Here is an 18,846-nt window from a genome sequence, read left to right as displayed (position 1 = left end):
AATTGTTTGACACACCCTCACATATGTGGTATATTGTTTATAAGTTTAGCATATTGTCTCTCATAACTCATTTATCTATTTTAATTAGCATATTGTCTCTCATAACTCATTTATCTATTTTAATTATGATCTTTTCATTTTTATTGCATTATGTCAAACGTGTGTCATGTACATTGAGTTTTCATATGTAATTATTGTATATTATATGTAACATTGTTTGTCCATTATATTTCCAACATTATTCATTTTCTTATTGATTAATTTGTCTTTTTATTCTAAAAAATAGACAAACAAATTTGAATATTTGTGCATGAAATTACATTCATGCTCGTGTGTGTGTGTAAGAGAGAGAGAATTTATAAGACAGTATTGTCTGAAACTTGTAAATTGGTTGTGTGAGTTTATTTAGTTGACAGGTTTCCATTCCATCCACTTTCATGAAACTTTATTAAATACTAAAGCTCTGATTTAGTTGCATATTCATAAAAATACTAACAAAATTATTGCTAGACTTCATGGAAAGTCTATTTCCAAACAGTCTGCTAGATACGGTAAAGTGTTGGTAAAGAAGGCCAAATGCATTAACAGAATAATATTCCTTGAGCGATGTAAGATGGCTCAGGTTATTCCTACCTGTTGTAAAATAAAAGAAGTTTTTAGCTCTCCAAAAGCTCATCAGATCTACTTAAAAGCTAGTAAGTCTCTTTTAAATAATCAGCTACACGAAGCTAAAAAATCTCTAGCCCTCTTAAATAGGGAAATTATGGACATCAAAAACGCTCTAGAATCTGCTTTAACAGTTGAAACTTTTAATACTATAGTGCTTCAAGATAGGAAGGAATATGAGAGAAAAATGTCTCTATTACTTTGTGACTATTCAACTTATAGGCCTCTTACATCAGATCCTATGGGGAGTCAATTGAAGAGACTTAATTCTCTTATAGATAATGTATCTACATGGAATGAAGATCAAAAGAAAAAACTTAAAACCTTCTTCGGTTATCCACCTAGATTGTATGGTCTTCCGAAAGTTCATAAACCAGGCATTCCGTTGAGACCAGTTGTAGATTGTATAGGTTGCCCTACTTACAAAATCTCAAAATTTTTATCAAAATTACTCTCTTCTTCAACTAGAAGAACTGATACTTGTATAAAAAATACTTCGGATTTCAAAAATAAAATTTCAGATCTTCATTTGGACGTTTCTGATATCACGATCAGTTTAGATGTTGTTTCTTTATTTACAAATGTGTGTCTTTCTGAAAGCACTGAATTACTGCAACAGGAATTTCCTTCAGATATTGTAAAATTATTTGATTTTGTAATACATTCTGGTTATTTTTCCTTTAAAAATAAGTTGTATCAACAAATTGAAGGAACAGCAATGGGCATTCCTCTTTCTCCTGCTATCTCCAATTTCTTTATGGAACATTTTGAACAACGTATCTTTGACAACATTTTTCCCAGACCTACTCATTGGTTCAGATATGTCGATGACATTTTTGCTATATGGAATGGCTCTTCTGATGAACTTCAACAGTTTCTCACTATGTTAAACGCACTTCATCCTAGGATACAGTTTACCCTAGAAGTAGAATCAAATAAGCAGTTAGCCTTTTTAGATTTTTAATTCTTCATCAACCTACATTTCTCAGTCTATAGAAAGAAGACTCATACAGACCATTATATCCATGCTGAATCTCATCACCATTCCAGTCAAAAGGCAGGAACTATTAAAACACTCATCGGGCCCACTCCTTTTGTTCTTCAGATGATCTTTTACAGAAAGAACTGCAATATATTACTTCTTCCTTTCTATCTAATGGATATAAGAATTCCTTCATCAAAAGAGCTTTGAGTAGTTTTAATATGTCTTCCTCTTCGAATACAGAAGAAATAACGCACATTCCTATTCCTTATGTACAAGGAATTAGTGAACGTATAGAACTACTGAATATTTTTTTTGCCTTTCGACCATTTAGAAAAATCTCCTTCTTTCTCACTTCTCCTAAGGACAAGCTCCACATCTTAATAATCCAGGTGTCTACCAGATTCCGTATTCTTGTGGATTATCTTATTTCGGACAAACAGGAAGATGTGCCTCTATTCGGCTAGAAGAACACCAATCTTATATTGAATACTTTAAACCTGAAAAGTCTGGACTTGCAGAACATGCCATCTTCACTAGACATAGAGTTTGTTGGAAAAAGTCAAGTGTCCTTCACAAAAGTCGGTTCCTCATAGAATGGCTTTAAAAAAAAACATGTGAAACTTTACTTCATTCTCCTAACTTGAACAGATCCGACGGTTTATGTCTGTCCCCTTTATAGGAGATAGAACTTTATAAATCAGCTAATCTTTCCTAACTTTTTATTGATTATATGTGTGTGTGTATATATATATATATATATATATATATATATATATATATATGAAAGAATGATCATTAACTCGGTTAACATACATATTTTTTAAAAACAATTGAATGACTAGAACCGAGATTTAAGTAAAAAGATTTTAATATAAAAAAACGCGACTAGTTTCGGCTTGTAACAGCCTTCATCGGGTGAAATTATAAAAGAAAGAAAAAAGAAAAAACACTAAAACACTGAAGCTTAAATAAACTATGAACATCATAGAGAGTCTCTATACATAATTCACGCTAAATCATTGCAGTTGTATTTAAAGCTGTTCTTTTGTTAGTTGTATTGTTGGGAAAGTGCGTGCTAGTAGCATCTCGTGAACGCCAGTACATGATTGCAGCTGAATGATAATCTGGGAGGTTGTAGCTCAAGTTATTATTTAGATGAACAGGATTGAAGATGATTTCTCTAGATTCCACAATTTTTCCCTCTAGTTCATAATTGCAACGGAAGATGTTAGTAGATTTTTCCCAGCAGACTTTGTGACTTTGCTTTTCATCATTAGGATTAGCTGAGGAAAGGATATGACTTGATAATGCACTGGCTCGCTGTCTCTTGTAAGTAATGTCCGTCATGTGTTCTTCCATACGCAATTCGACAGATTTGTCTGTCTGTCCAAAATAAGGAATATCACAATCACACAATATTTTATATACACCAGGGTATTTGAGTTGATGATGACAAGGTTTCGGGTGGCTTATTAAGAAACGGATCTTTGGAAGTGGAGTGAATAAGGTTCTGATATTGTATTTTCTTAGAACATTTGCTAATTTATGTGAAACTGTACTTATGTAAAGAATAGATATATTGCCTTTGAATCTATTTGTTTCTTCTGAGTGATGTCTAGGAGGATTAAGAAGGAATTTTTCAATGATTCTCTTGGAATATCCATTAACTTCGAAAGAAGTTTTCAGATGGTTTATTTCTGTAAGAAGTTCATTTGGGTCATCCAGAAGAGAATGGGCTCTATGTCCCAAGGTGGAAATTATTCCAAGTTTATGAGGAAGGAAGTGATGGGACTGATTATGCAGATATCTGTTGGTATGTGTGGGCTTTCTATATATCAATATTTTGAATTTACCAGAAGAGCGAGTCAGTTTGACATCAAGAAAAGGCAAGGAATTATCCATTTCAAGCGTGGCACTAAACTTAATACTTTGATGTCAGAAAACCTTATGGTTTTCCAGGTATGAGGAAAACCATAAGGGAATCATGTCCATGGCTCCAAATAATGAAGACATCATCTACATAGCGTTTCCAAACTTTAGGTGTTAAAATAAAGGAAGAGATAGCTTTGGTTTCAAAATCCTCTAAGTAAATATTTGCGAGTACAGGGGATAAAGGATTACCCATAGCCAGTCCATGATTTTGTTTGTATATATTATCTTGAATTTTGAAGTAACCAGACTTGATGCAATGTGTAAGCAAGGCTAACATTTTTTTGGATAACTTGTCCTTGAGTAATGTTAGGACTTCATCTGTTGGGACATTAGTGAACAGAGATGTTATGTCCAAGCTAGCCACGATTTCATCTTCATTAACTGTTATATCCTTGATGTATGTAACAAAATCTGTAGTGTTCTTGATAAAGGATGGTGACTTGATTGAAAAACATTTTAAGTATTTGGCAAGATATTTTGAAAGGTTGTACGTTGGAGAATTGATCCCTTCTACAATGAGGCGTAGTGGGGTGTTCTCTTTATGGATTTTAGGAACACCATATATGCGAGGAATTAATGGATGGAGAGAGAGCGTAGAGATAAGCAAACGTTTTGGGATAATTCAGTGGTTGTTTTTAATAAGTTGTTTGTACGATTTTGAAGTTCACGAGTTGGATCTGTCTCGAGTATTGAGTAGGTATCATCTTGTAGTAATTCAAGCATTTTATTCTGGTAATCTTCAGAGTTGAGGATGACTGTTGCATTGCCTTTATCCGCAGGAAGGATTATTATATCTCTGTTGATTTTTAAACTTTTAATAGCTTTGCATTCTGTTGAAGTAATGTTATCTGCAGGTGGTTTTGTGTTATTGATAATAAAGATTGATTCAATATGTGGAAGTTTTGCATCTTATGGAGGGAGAAAAGAAGTAGCTTTTTTCTACTTTTGTAAGTAGTGTCTCCTTTGGTATTAATTTTGAGGGAAGGAATAAAGTTTAGACCTTTACTAAGGATGCTTTTTTTTACATCTGAAAGTATATAAAAAGATTTGTTGATAATGACTTTGTCAATATTGATGTGTGGTTTTGAGAAGTTCCTATTATTTTGTATTCTTTTTAATGTTTCAAATTTTCTTATAAGATTAATTTGTTATTATATTGTATTGTGGCTGCTTGAGATTCACAATTTATATTAAAGGTATGCCAACTTTCATTATCTAGAGATTCTTCCAGTTTCTCCGCTATAGTTGTTTTTTTATTGAAAAGAAAAGCGAGAGTTCATTTAGTATCTGAGATACTTTCAGACAGTAGGTCTAATTTAGCTTTATGATATTTTCTCCTTGCACGTTCAGTTGTTATATTTTCTTTAAGGGACATAAATTTAATAAAGACAGTGTGAAATTTGCAACGTTTCAAGAAGACCAACCTGTTGATGCTTAGTCCAATCCTCTTCAGTGTTTTGAAGTTTCTTTTATTATTAATAATAAAAGAAACTTAATAATAATAACATAAATTAATATAACCAAAGTTCTTTTTCACCATGGGATATTTTAAGCAGCTCTCAAAATTTAGATTAGATTCAAATTGATTTTTTTTTTTCACTGTGAAATACAGTAAGGCCTAATTTTGTGAAGGGGTTAGGTTCACAACTAACTCTTTATAAATAGAATCGTTTGTAAACTGTGGTAAAATTACGATGTATATTTGAGTCTGGTTTCTTCAGAATGAAAACTGGCCTCTACAAGATAATATTTTGCAATTTTATAAAATTGCAAATATTTAAAAAATCAATTATGATTGATTTTATAATTATTTTATGTAAATAATGCTTATAAATATATAGCTCAGTGGGAGTGGTGTGTTCATCCGTGGCACTAGGCCACACAAAGAACAAGCAAAGAAAGAGTTGATCTATCTTTGGCACAGGAGGCAGGTTTTTTTTTTTCTGCCAGAAACTCAGATTTTTTTGCCCTTTAAACTCAAGAAAATCAACCATAGAATCCACAATATTTCAGACTGTAAAACATAGTTAGGATTAGGCATTTGTCATGCCTGATGATGGCACTTGTCAGCTGCCTCTCTTCACTGGATTCTTTGTGTAATTATTCATGATAGCCTTGGGCTATCTCTGATTGGCTACCAGTGAAAAAATCAGCCTCACTTACTCCCAATAGGAGGATAAAAGGCGTTAGTAGCTTTATATTTATTATTATTTATGTTTATAAATAACATAACACAGTAAGTTATAAATTAAAGCAAAAATACTGTATAATAGAATGATGCCTGCCTGATTTGATCCGTTGAATCATTTCCATGTTTTACTCAATGGTTTGTGCTTTTTTTTTTTTTTCTGAAGAAGATGTTGAATCAGCTGTACATTTAGATGACATTTTTAAGTTATTTATTCAAATACTAATATTAGTAAAATTTTCACTTTTTAGTCATTTTTACAATGCAATTCATGGTGGACCAAAACGTGAACTTTTTTGTAATCTCTATTCACAATGCCATAGAATATAAAACAAATGACGATCACTGATATTACCAACATGTTACATTTATGATTTCATTCTTGTCTTCTGTTATGTTTTTGATGTTTTGCTATTGATTTTGAAATGTTTGTTAATTTGGATCTTTATAAATAGAGGAAAAGAAATGTAAAATGAGACCTTCCTGTATGTGGATATTTGTTTTGTTTTAATTAGTTTTTGTTTATAATACAGAATTTTAACTTTATAGGCCAGATGGCTTTATGTATGACCAGTTTCGCAAACAATTTACATGGTATACGTGTTATATCAGTAAGTAGATTATTTTTTCATAATTTCAGTTTTAAATAGTTAAGTGTGTGTGTTTTCTTCTTTAAATTGTATAGTAACTAACTTGATTTTTATATTTGTACATTTCTGTTATCTGTTAAATTTCTGTTTGTTATGTCTGTAAATGCTTAATATTTTGAGAGCCACTTGAATAAATTTATATCAGTTAGCTTGGTGTGTGTTTAAACTAATTTTAATTTATGCAACTGAGAATGAGCTTAGATATGAAATTTGATCAGAAACTAGAGACCATAGATATGAATTTCTGAAAAAAAATTAGAGGAATGAACAGATGGATCATTGGCAGAATCTTATTAAAAATGAAGGCATTAATGAAAGAAATGAGCTTCATTTATTAGCCTTCAAGTATGTGTGGACTGAGCTATTCTAAGGTGGTATAATTACTTAAACAGAACATGATAGGAAGTTTAGCAAAGCGAGTGTCAGGAAGATAGGAAAAATAGAAAAACTAAGATCTAGGTAAATTCTGCAATTAATAGTACTTTAGATCAGTGGTGGTTGCAAAAATCTTTGGAATTTTTGATATGCAAATTAGAAGCATATAGTAATTTCATAATGACCTTGTATCGAGGATGAACTACAAAAATTTTTTTTAGAAAAAGGAGAAACATAAAATATAATAAATAAAGATTAAAAGTGGGAGTTACGGATGTGAGCCATTTCGACAAAGTATCTCCATATTCCCCCCCCCACACACACACACCACTTCTTTTTGAAAAAAAGCAATGATGTATTTATCTAAATGGTTATAGTCCATCATCCAGAGTTCATTCTAAAGGTCTAAAGTTCAGTTATATAATTTCTATCAATATATTTCTGATGCTGTTCCCTAAAAGGATGTCTTGAGGATTCTGCAGTGGTATGTTCAAAAATTATTCCTTCCATATTTTTCATTTAATTTATATCTTTAAAATACCATTAATGTTTTAAGTAAATTGGAGTAAAAAGCCAATCATGTAATCCTTAAGAAAAATAGGCAGAATAGTCATAAATATTAATATAAATTTTAGAGGAGTAACATGGAAAATTTCCAGAGATAATATTTATAGCATAAGTTAATTTCTTTTTGATCCATTCAGTTTTGGCAGTCAAATGTCCTGTATGTGATTGAAGAAGAAAATATTCTAGCAGATCTCTGCTTAGATATAACATAGAAAATTTTGAAGAACAATTTTAATAAATTGATAAATTTTGACAGTGCATTAATCGATAAATTAAAAATTAATAGTGAATATGGACACTTTTAAGCCAATTAGGATTCTACTCTGTTGCTGTGACTATCGAGTAGAATAATCCACTTTTGTTTATGTAACAGTGGATTCTCAACAGTCACTGCAAACATCGATAATTGTGTCAAAAGTTTTTAAACGTAAATTATATTTGAAAAGAAATTATGTTCTTATAAGACTATTACACTTTTTTTATATAATCTTTGTCAAGTAGCTTTATTTTATCCTCCTACATGTTTCGCCAATTTTTCTATTGGCATCCTCAGAGAATACAAACTAGTAAGCTAAAATGAAGGTTATAGACTAGGTTATAATTGATGGTTCTAATTCATACAAAAAATTGGTATTGTGCGTGACAATGTGCGTGTCTCGTTAACGTGATTTATTCGTTATGGCTCATGACGTAATTGTTATGAAAGTTCATTTCTTTGATGTTCAATGATCTGATTAAAGTTTTCCAAATTTCTGGTAAAATTGATGCTGAGACATGGCAACTATTAGACAATATGATTAGCAACAGTTTTACCAAAACCTTTAATCACAGCAAAAAGACACAAATTGATAAATTCAACATGCTGTATGATAATCATAGCAACTACAAACCGTCTCTACCAGATAACCAAGTGATAATTAACCTATCTAAACACGTTTTAAGTAAACCTGAGATCTCTATCCTCAAAAAAGGATTCAATTTTGCTTTAAAACCCACTGTCATTCCTAAAATAGAGTTCATCTGCAACTTAGAAAAAGCCTTCTCATTACTACCACTTCCAATAGCTAATGACTTACGATTAAAAAGCAGCATAATCGTTTCAGCTCCGTCAAGATCTCCTAACTCCAACTCCAACCAAATGGAAAGAAGAACGCTTCTCAAATTAAGGAATAATAAAGACATCATCATACTCAAAGCCGACAAAGGTAATAATACAGTTATATTAAATACTAAAAATTATGAAGAAAAAATTAAAAATCTATTATCTGACAGGTCTGTATATGAAGTTCTCAGTAGAGATCCTACCACAAAAAACCATAATGACACCAATGAATTATTACGTGGAATGAATAACTGGCCTATAGAAGTAATAAGAAATCTAAAATCAATGCACCCACTAACTCCTAGATTGTATGGCCTTCCAAAAATTCATAAAGAAGGTATACCGTTACGTCCAATAGTTGATGGAATCTATTCTCCCACTTACCGACTGTCCAAGTATCTTGCGAAGATTTTACAACAACACATTCACATCTCGGATACTTATATTAAAAACTCAAAACATTTTATAGATCAAATAAAAAACATCCTTATCTTTAAAGAGGATATACTAGCAAGCCTGGACTTTACATTTCTGTTTACTAACATTCCAGTGGTTGAAGTCATCAACATCTTAGACAGCTTGTTCCCAAGAAACATCACTACTTTGTTCAATCATTGTTTAACTTCTATTTTATTTGGCAAAAAACGATCTACAAACAACTCACTGGATTAGTCATGGGTAGCCCCCTCTCACCTCCTTGTGCTGACTTATTCATGGAAGATCTAGAGAAAAAAATCTTATCCCAGATCATTCCAAAACCGAAAATTTGGTACAGATGTGTAGATGACATCTTTATCATTTGGGATCATACGAAAGAAGAACTAATGAATTACCTAAACCAAATCAGTAGTTTCCACAATACCATCAAATTCACATTAGAAATGGAAAAAGATGAAAAACTGCCATTCCTTGACATTTTAATAAAGAAACAAACCATTAATAGTATCAACCTATCTGTGTACAGAAAACCTACAAATACTGGATGTTACCTCCATTTCAACTCAGCTCATCACATATCTCAGAAGCTTAGCATTATCCATAGTCTCAAGAAAAGAGCTGTACAGTATACGACAGACAAGGATGACCTACTAACGGAATTAACTACAATATCCAGAGAACTTTCTTTAAATGGTTACCCAAAAAGACTCTATAACAAGATTCTCTTTACTGATATACCACATAGACAACGTGATGACATCCAATACATCAGTACAATTACGATTCCTTTTGTCAGCAACATTTCCAAAAAATTAGCTAACCTTTTAAAACCACATAAGATCAGAGTGTCATTCAAACCGATCAACACTATTCGTAAATTTTTAAGATCACGAAAGATCCTCACCCATTCTTCAAGTACTCTGGAGTATATAATATACCTTGCTCATGTGGTATTAGTTACGTAGGTCAGACCTCTAGAAGCTTTGAAATGAGAAAGAAAGAACACATAGGATATGTCAGAAATAACAGACAAGACATTTCAGGCCTTTCATGCCACTTTGCCTCTACTAACCATCACATTGAGTGGGATAAGAGCCTTATGCCATACATAGAAGATAACTACCATTTAAGAACCTTTAAAGAAGCAGCTACAGTTGCCCGTAAAACTGAAAACCTAAACAAGAATCATGGTCTAATTTTACCAGAAATTTGGAAAACTTTAATCAGATCATTGAATATCAAAGAAATGAACTTCCATAACAATTATGTCATGAGCCATAACGAATAAATCACGTTAACGAGACACGCACAATACCAATTTTTTGTATGAATTAGAACCATCAGTTATAACCTAGTCTGTAACCTTCATTTTAGCTTACTGGTTTGTATTCCCTGAGGATGCCAATAGAAAAATTGGCGAAACATGTAGGAGGATAAAATAAAGCTACTCGACAAAGATTATATAAAAAAAGCGTAATAGTCTTATAAATAATTGTCAAGAAAAAATTCAACATAAATTATGTTCTTGTTTAATCCTTTCTTGGATAGTGGCCCATTCCATAATGCATAAGCATTATGGGAAGGGCCATTAACCAGACTGATTTTGATTTTTATTGAGCTCTTATGACTGACAGCCAGACCTAGGAGGATACCATGGTTGAGGTATTTCCAACATTTCCAAAAAATTAGCTAACCTTTTAAAACCACATAAGATCAGAGTGGCATTCAAACCGATCAACACTATTTGTAAATTTTTAAGATCACGAAAGATCCTCACCCATTCTACAAGTACTCTGGAGTATATAATATACCTTGCTCATGTGGTATTAGTTACGTAGGTCAGACCTCTAGAAGCTTTGAAATGAGAAAGAAAGAACACATAGGATATGTCAGAAATAACAGACAAGACATTTCAGGCCTTTCATGCCACTTTGCCTCTACTAACCATCACATTGAGTGGGATAAGAGCCTTATGCCATACATAGAAGATAACTACCATTTAAGAACCTTTAAAGAAGCAGCTACAGTTGCCCGTAAAACTGAAAACCTAAACAAGAATCAAGGTCTAATTTTAACAGAAATTTGGAAAACTTTAATCAGATCATTGAATATCAAAGAAATGAACTTCCATAACAATTATGTCATGAGCCATAACGAATAAATCACGTTAACGAGACACGCACATTGTCACACACAATACCAATTTTTTGTATGAATTAGAACCATCAGTTATAACCTAGTCTGTAACCTTCATTTTAGCTTACTAGTTTGTATTCCCTGAGGATGCCAATAGAAAAATTGGCGAAACATGTAGGAGGATAAAATAAAGCTACTCGACAAAGATTATATAAAAAAAGCGTAATAGTCTTATAAATAATTGTCAAGAAAAAATTCAACATAAATTATGTTCTTGTTTAATCCGTTCTTGGATAGTGGCCCATTCCATAATGCATAAGCATTATGGGAAGGGCCATTAACCAGACTGGTTTTGATTTTTATTGAGCTCTTATGACTGACAGCCAGACCTAGGAGGATACCATGGTTGAGGTAGCAGCCCTTCCCTGTTTTTGCATTATGAGATAGTGAGAAAATTAATGTTAAGTCAACAGCTTCTATATACAGGTAGCCCAGTCATGTAAATCTAAATAAACCAAAACCAAATCAGATTTAACTATCCCCACACTTACATGCCAGGCTATTCCATTGCTATGCTGACCATCCCCCCCCCCCACACACATTCACTACTACTTTCAATATCCACTCTCCTTACACCATGTATTTTCCTATCCATCTTGCATTCTTGTTCTCTCATCATTATCTCTCGCACTACTATTATTTCCATTTAAAACTGCTTCAGTCTTCCAATTTCCTCTGTTCTGGTCTTTCGCTTCAACTCTTGCTCACGTTACTCATCGCGCTTTCTTTTAACAACAGTTTCTTCAGCTGATTCACACCAAATGTATTTAAATGTAACCTGTCAGTTTTGTAAAAAAAATTCCATCCTTCTCTTAAATGCATCCCATGCATTTGCAAACTTCCCTCTTCCTTCTCACACAAGTTTTGCCAATATGCTAATCATGATCCCTGCTTTCTATCTCAACTTGTCACTGTCATACCTTATCAACACACTGATTACCTTTCCTATTATGCCGTTGTCTTTTATTCTCTTCAGCAACCTCCTAATACCATCCTCGCATTCTCTTCATGTCCAAAAAGTCACTTGTTCCAACCACCACTAATTCATTTGCTCATGTGCTTCTCATTTCCAGCAAATCAGTTTTCCTGCCAATTCTTTCTCCTGGAAAACACACATTGTGTAATCTTTCATTTACTACACCTTTAATAATGGAATTTCTAAACATCTCTATTCTTGAGTCTTCATCACCTCTTTTCTCTGCTTTCCTTCATCCTATCCTTTTGCACTATTTCATTCTTTTTCACCAAACAGCTCATCTTACTACACACATTTTTCACCTAACTTCTCATTCTAATCAACTCATTTTTCAGGTCTTGCATCCTGGCAATATCTGTCAGTCTGTCTTTTCTTTCCTCATTTTACTCTCATCTTCTAGCATTGCTCACTTTCATTCATAACCTTTTGCTTCTGAAATGATGCTATCTTTTGTTCCAACCTTCAGTTTCACATTTACTGATAACTTGTAATCCAGCAGAATATTACATTTTCAACATATCGATACATTTTCTTCGCTCCTGTTCAGTGTCTGCACTAACATATTTTCCATGTTCTGCCACATATACATGTTGCACTCATGACAACAAACCATTCTTGAAAAGTCCATGCTGTGAGGTTTTGCACTGCATGACTTGCTGATCCCATTCATATTTCCATTCTGTTGTTGTTCACTGCAAACTTCAAAAATTAGTAAAAGAAACATCTATATCAAATGCACAAAGCTCTAATCAGTTACGCTTACTATGAAAAATATCAGGAGTGCTTAAGGGTCAAAACTGTATAACTGAGAGGAGACCTCCACATAGTCTTTAAAGGAATGCAGAGAACCGACCAGGGCTTCTGACCTAATGTCCAATCCTCACCCTCTCATGGTGCACTCTGTTGGGTATCTACCTGGATACTGAATGAATGAGGATGGGCTGGCAATTTGGGATTCAGCCGACCAAATTGTATTCTTATTGGCTTAAACCAATATACAAAATGATGGTACAATATGACAAAATTTCATCTCGACTGGGGCGTTGCCCGGTTAAACAAGGTCCCCGCTGTTTTCGCCAGGGAACCAGGGCGAACAGTGAAAAGTCAGCTACTGTAACAAATCTCAAAACAAACCCCAACTCAACATCACCAGAGTTAAAGATTGGTACTATCAACATAAGAAGCCTGAATGGCAAAGAAATGGAGCTAGCTGAGGAATTAGATAAGTACCAGATCGACATAATAGGGGTGACTGAAACAAAAAAGACAAAAACTGGTGAGATCTTTCTGAGCAATAAATACAAAATGTAATATTCAGGCAATGACAATCAAGGAAAAGAAGGGGTAGCCATAGTATTCAACACTAAATATGAAGTTAATCTTCTTGAATGGCAGACAGTCTCAAGTAGAGTGATGTGGGCAAATATTAGAATGGGGAACTGGACAATGAGACTTATTTGTGCCTATGGTCCCACAGAAGGCTCTACTAAGGTAGAAATGGAAGAATTTTATGAGGCTCTAGAGAAAGCTACTGACACAATGAAAAAAAGAAAAGTTGGTCCTTGTTGGGGATCTAAATAGCAGAGTAGGAAGTGATTGTCAGACTTACAAAATGTTTTGGGAAAATTTGGAGAAAAGAGCAAAGCTAATAATAATGGCAAATACCTGTTGGATTTTTGCTCAGGACATGGACTGGTTATTACTAACAGCATGTTCCAACATAAAAATGTGCACAAATTCACATAGAGAGAAGAGACAAGGAATAAGAAAAGTCTCATTGACTATGTTATTGTTGATAGTGATGTTTTCTCACTTCTGCAGGACACCAGAGTATGCAGAGGATTTGAAATTGGAAGCGATCACTATTTAGTCTTGAGCAGGATAAATTGAATTTCATATTGAAAAGAATGACATGTAAGAAAGTTTTAAAGCGAATAAAAGTTGAGCAGCTCTCAGATATGAACTGCAGACTAAAATACACAAAGATTATTGAAGAAAAAAATGAAAGAGTTTGAGAACAAGAACCAAACCTTGGAGATTCAGTGGCAAGCCTTGAAGAAAACCCTGATTGATTCAGCCAGAGTGGCATGTGGTGAAGATAGAAAATTCAGAACTCCATGGTGAACACAGGAAGTTAAAGAGGCACTGAAGGAAAAGAAGCAAGCATATCAAAAGTTCCTGGTAAATAAGTCAGCTTTTGCTCTTAGAGAATACAGAGACAAATGTAAGAAAGCGAAACTGTGTAAAACTAGCTAAACAAAAGTCATGAGATGACTTTGAAAATAGAAAGAACATAGAAAATAAATATCAAGAAGGTGGCAAGATATTCTGGAGGTTGTTGAAGAAGCTTAGAAATGGAGTAAAGAATACTGTAAAAGGAGTTAGAGATGATAAAGGTTACATGAAAACAGTAGAAAAAGATATCCTTGAAGTATGGAGTAATTACTTCGAAAAATTGCTAAATGAAACAAGCAGTGATAGCACAGTGGTAAAAAAAACACTCAACAGGCATACAGTCAGGAATACATATCCATTCTTGAAGTAGAAAAAGCCATCAAAGGCTTGAAATGTGGAAAGGCAGCAGGAGTAGATGATATTCGACCAGAAATACTGAAGTGTGGAGTATAAAAGTCTTACATTGGCTGCAATGTAAGACTTCTGCAATGTAAAACGTTCAGAAAGCCTGGATAGAGGGACGAATTCCAGGTGATTGGAGTAGAGCTCTAATAGTACTCATATATAAAAAGGGAAATAAAACTGAATGTGAGAATTACAGAGGCATTCCATTACTGAGTGTTCCTGGTAAGATAGATGCAAGTATACTTGAGACACGGTTGAGAAGAATTGTGGAAGAAAAGCTTGGTGAAGGACAAGCTGGATTCAGGCCAACTAGAGGCTGTCAGGATCAGATCTTCACTTTACGACAAATAGTTGAGAAAGCATGGAAATATAACAAAGATCTGTATTTAAGTTTCGTCAATCTGAAAAGGCATACAACAAGGTGCCAAGAGAGAAGCTATTCAATACACTACAGTTATATGGTGTTGATGGGGCATTATATCAAGCAATACTTAGTCTTTATCTGAGTTATAAGTCAGCATTTGGAATTATAGGAAGTACAAGATGATAGTTTAATGTTAAATCTGGTGTGAGACAAGGATGTACATTATCCCTTGTGTTATTCATTATCTATATGGATCACATTATGAAGGAAAGTGATATTAAACATGATATCAGAATTGGTTAACGTCAGCTCTTTGCTTTATGTGGACGATCTTATACTTATCAATAAATTCGCTACGAGTTTGCAAGATTCCCTGACTAAATTGAATAACTGTTGTAATAGATATGGTATGAAGGTCAGCAATAAAAAGACAAAGACAATGAAAATAGGCAGAATCGTTGAAAATGTCAACTGTGTTTTGAATATAGAATCTGTGGAACAAGTAAAACATTTCAGCTACTTAGGCACTTTAGTGAATTTCCATATTTGGTAAATATGGAAATTCACTGTCTATTTCCATATTTGGTAAATTAAATATGGAAATAGACAGCAGAATCAACAAAGCTGGTATGGTAGGCAGTCAACTGAATAAATTCGTATGGAATAAGAGAGAAATTAGTCGGAACACTAAATTAGCTGTTTACAAGATAGTGTTCAAACCAGTTTTAACTTATGGATCTGAGAGCTGGGTCAGAAGTAAAACACTTGACCAGAGACCACAGATATGAGAGGCATGAACAGATGGCATCAATGGCAATATCATATTAAAAACGAGGATATTAAGAAAGTTTACATTGTCAGCATCTAGGAATGCATTAGCAGAGCTAATCTCAGATGGTATGGTCACTTGAACAGAATGGGCGAGGAAAGATTAGCAAAATAAGTGTTCTCTGCCAGGTTGGCAGGAAAACGAACCAGAGGAGGACTAAGATATAGGTGGATTGATATGGTACAAAGTGCCTTAGATGATAGAAATATGAGATCTGATAATATTGGAGTCTTGACAAGTAACAGACTGATTTGGATGAAAATTGTAGATAGGAAGTTAGTAATGATGTAAATTTTTCATGTAGTACTATCATATCCTGGATAAGGGTAATGGGTTTACAGTGATTCTGCTGGACCTTGCCAAGGCCTTTGACAGGATTCCACTGGAATTCTAATCAGTAAATTGCAGCATATGGGAATGGACATGGGGTTGGTGAGATGGATAGGAGGGTGGTTGATGGAGAGATAGAATGGTTTACTCGGGAGTGGAGTCCACAAGACGGCCTGTGACTAGTGGTGTGCCACAAGGATCTGTTCTTGGACCACTGCTGTTTAATTTGTTCATAAATGATATAGGAAATGATCTGAGAGGAACAGTTCATTTGTTTGCGGATGATGCGAAGTTGGGTAGGGCAATAGTGAATGCAGATGACGTCAAAATTTTGCAGGATGATTTGGATAGATTGGAGGTCTGGGCTAAGGAGAATGGATGTCAGTTTAATGTGGCAAAATGTAAGGTTATGCACTTTGGGGTGAAAAGATTGGCGGCAGATTACTGCATTGGTGGAACCCTGCTCCAGGAAATTGATGAGGCACGAGATTTAGGAGTGTTGGTAGATAAGGAATTGAAATTTAGGGGACACATTGCAGAAGTGACCAAAACAGCTCATCAAATCACTTGGTTGCTGAGGAATACGTTGACAAGCAGAGATAAGCAGGTTATTGTTCCTCTCTATCGAGCCTTGATAAGACCCCATCTGGACTACTGTGCTCAGATTTGGTCACCTAGGTTTCTTCTTGATGGGGAGGAGGTGGAGAGGATCCAGAGGCGAGTGACCAAGATGATAGCAGGTCTGTGGAATGAACCGTATGAGAACAGGTTGAGGATTTGTGGGTTGCAAAAATTGGTTGATAGGCGGAGGAGGGGAGATATGATTGAGACATTCAAATTACTGAAGGGTTTCTATAAAATTAATTCAGAAGATATTTTTGAGAACAGGGCTGGTTGTGGGAGGACTAGGGGACATCTATGAAAACTGGGCAAAAGTGTGGTTAGTAAAGGTGTTAGAGCTGGGTTCTTTACTTTTAGAGTAGTGAATGAGTGGAATGCGCTCCCTGAGTCTGTAGTGGATGCTGTGACAGTGAATGAGTTTAAGGCAAGGTATGATAGATACTGTATGAATGTCAAATAGTTGTGATGAATATGATTTGGGGCCTCCCTCGATGAGTCTAATGACTCCCTGGAGTTGCCCGTAATAATAGTAATAGTAATAATCCTGTACATCTCTTGAGGGTACATGTCAGGAATTTGATGATGATGAATATATATCAGTAGCGTCGTATGCCCATTTCAGTTGGGTGTGCTGTCATGTGAGTTATGCAACACATGCTATAAATTTCACGTCAGTTTGACTGTATGCAGGGGCGTGCATCCACAGGAAGTTTTCCAGTATTGGGGGGGGGAAGCTTGGAGAGAAATTATTACATCAATAAATTTTTATAATTATTGATTTAGTTAAATAATTACATCAATAAACGTCTTTTAGTTTTTTGATGTAATTATTTATCAATGTAAACTATAAATACAGTACATTATTTCATTTACATCAATTTTAATGATCTTTAATTCTTGGGAAAAAAAAAGTATTCAGAATTAATAGTTTTTAGCACAATTTCATATATAAAAAATTACTGGCATATTTTATTAAAAATCAACTAATTAATTAATCCCTAAATTAAATTATTTCAGTTTAAAAGCAAAAGAAATCATAAAACTATTAAGTAAAATAATATTAATTTACATACACTTACCTTTTAAAAATGTATTTTTCTGTTTAAATTTGTTTCATTATAAATTTACAGTTTACACTTCACTCAGTGACTCACTAGACACAGATGGCAAACGAATTGGTCTCGCTGTTCACAAATCAGATAAAGATGAACCAAAAACAGGAACACGTTTTATTGCTGCAATAAAACACATATTCTATGGCTACCCTGCTGTGGGCCGGAACAGGCCAACTCATAATAAAATTTTAAGACAGACAAAGCTTTCCATGGTAGAGAGTTTAAATTTATACATCTCAATCACTTTTACGATTATAATTTGTGGAATTTTTTACTCGAGCCATGGGGGGATTTCCCCCCACGTTTTCCCCCTCTCCCTCTGCAGACGCCCATGACCGTATGATTGCATTTTTATCGATGTATGAAAGTTTTGAGAGTGCATAGCACATCAGTGCTGATCTTAATTGGTCCAGTGCAATTAATTGCAGGATAATTTTGAATATTTCTGCGTAGAGTGGGGGAACAATCTGTTTTAAGATTTACTAGAAAGCAACAATGAAGGAGAATGCTATAGTTGGTTGGTTGGTATATTTGAAATACTCAAAGATGAAAATATGTGAGCCATCATTTATAGGACATGTTAGAATAGGAAATGAAAAGAAAGAATAAGTGTGAGTAGAAATGCTTTCATTAGTGGTAAACGAATTATTAATATTGACATTTGTGATATGTGTGTCCTATAAGTTGCTGGGTAGAGCGAATAGCATGATCCTATAAAGTCTAGACATGAATAAGTGAATTTATGATGGCATAATTGAAAAAAAAAACTTACAAGGAGACAGAGAATGGCAGGAATAAATATTGTTTGATGGAGCAGCAAATCATCTTTTAAAATTTGTTGCCCATGTTATGTGTATTTCTCTGGTTTGTGCATATTTTGCTCCGTTTTCCAAGAATTTTTTTTTTTTTTAACTGAGACTCATACATAACAT

At 34.0% G+C, this 18,846-nt stretch overlaps 1 protein-coding gene across 2 annotated transcripts in view; it reads left to right on the top strand.

Annotated features, from left to right (window-relative positions):
• The window catches only part of LOC150102022 (transmembrane protein 120 homolog), a 208,996-nt gene that overhangs the window by 125,310 nt on the left and 64,840 nt on the right, over positions 1-18,846 (top strand). For both annotated transcript variants that reach the window (XM_090400395.1, XM_090400394.1), the window contains one exon: positions 6,321-6,382. In XM_090400395.1, the coding sequence (XP_090256521.1) occupies positions 6,321-6,382 (62 nt within the window). The remainder of the gene's footprint in view (positions 1-6,320; positions 6,383-18,846) is intronic.

Source organism: Typopeltis vanoorti, chromosome 11 (genome assembly GCF_054136105.1).
Source record: "Typopeltis vanoorti isolate ZY-2024b chromosome 11, IOZ_Tvanoo_1.0, whole genome shotgun sequence".
NCBI lineage: Eukaryota > Metazoa > Arthropoda > Arachnida > Uropygi > Thelyphonidae > Typopeltis > Typopeltis vanoorti.
The sequence above is the reverse complement of the archived record's forward strand: the minus strand, read 5'-3'. Positions and strand labels throughout refer to the sequence as shown.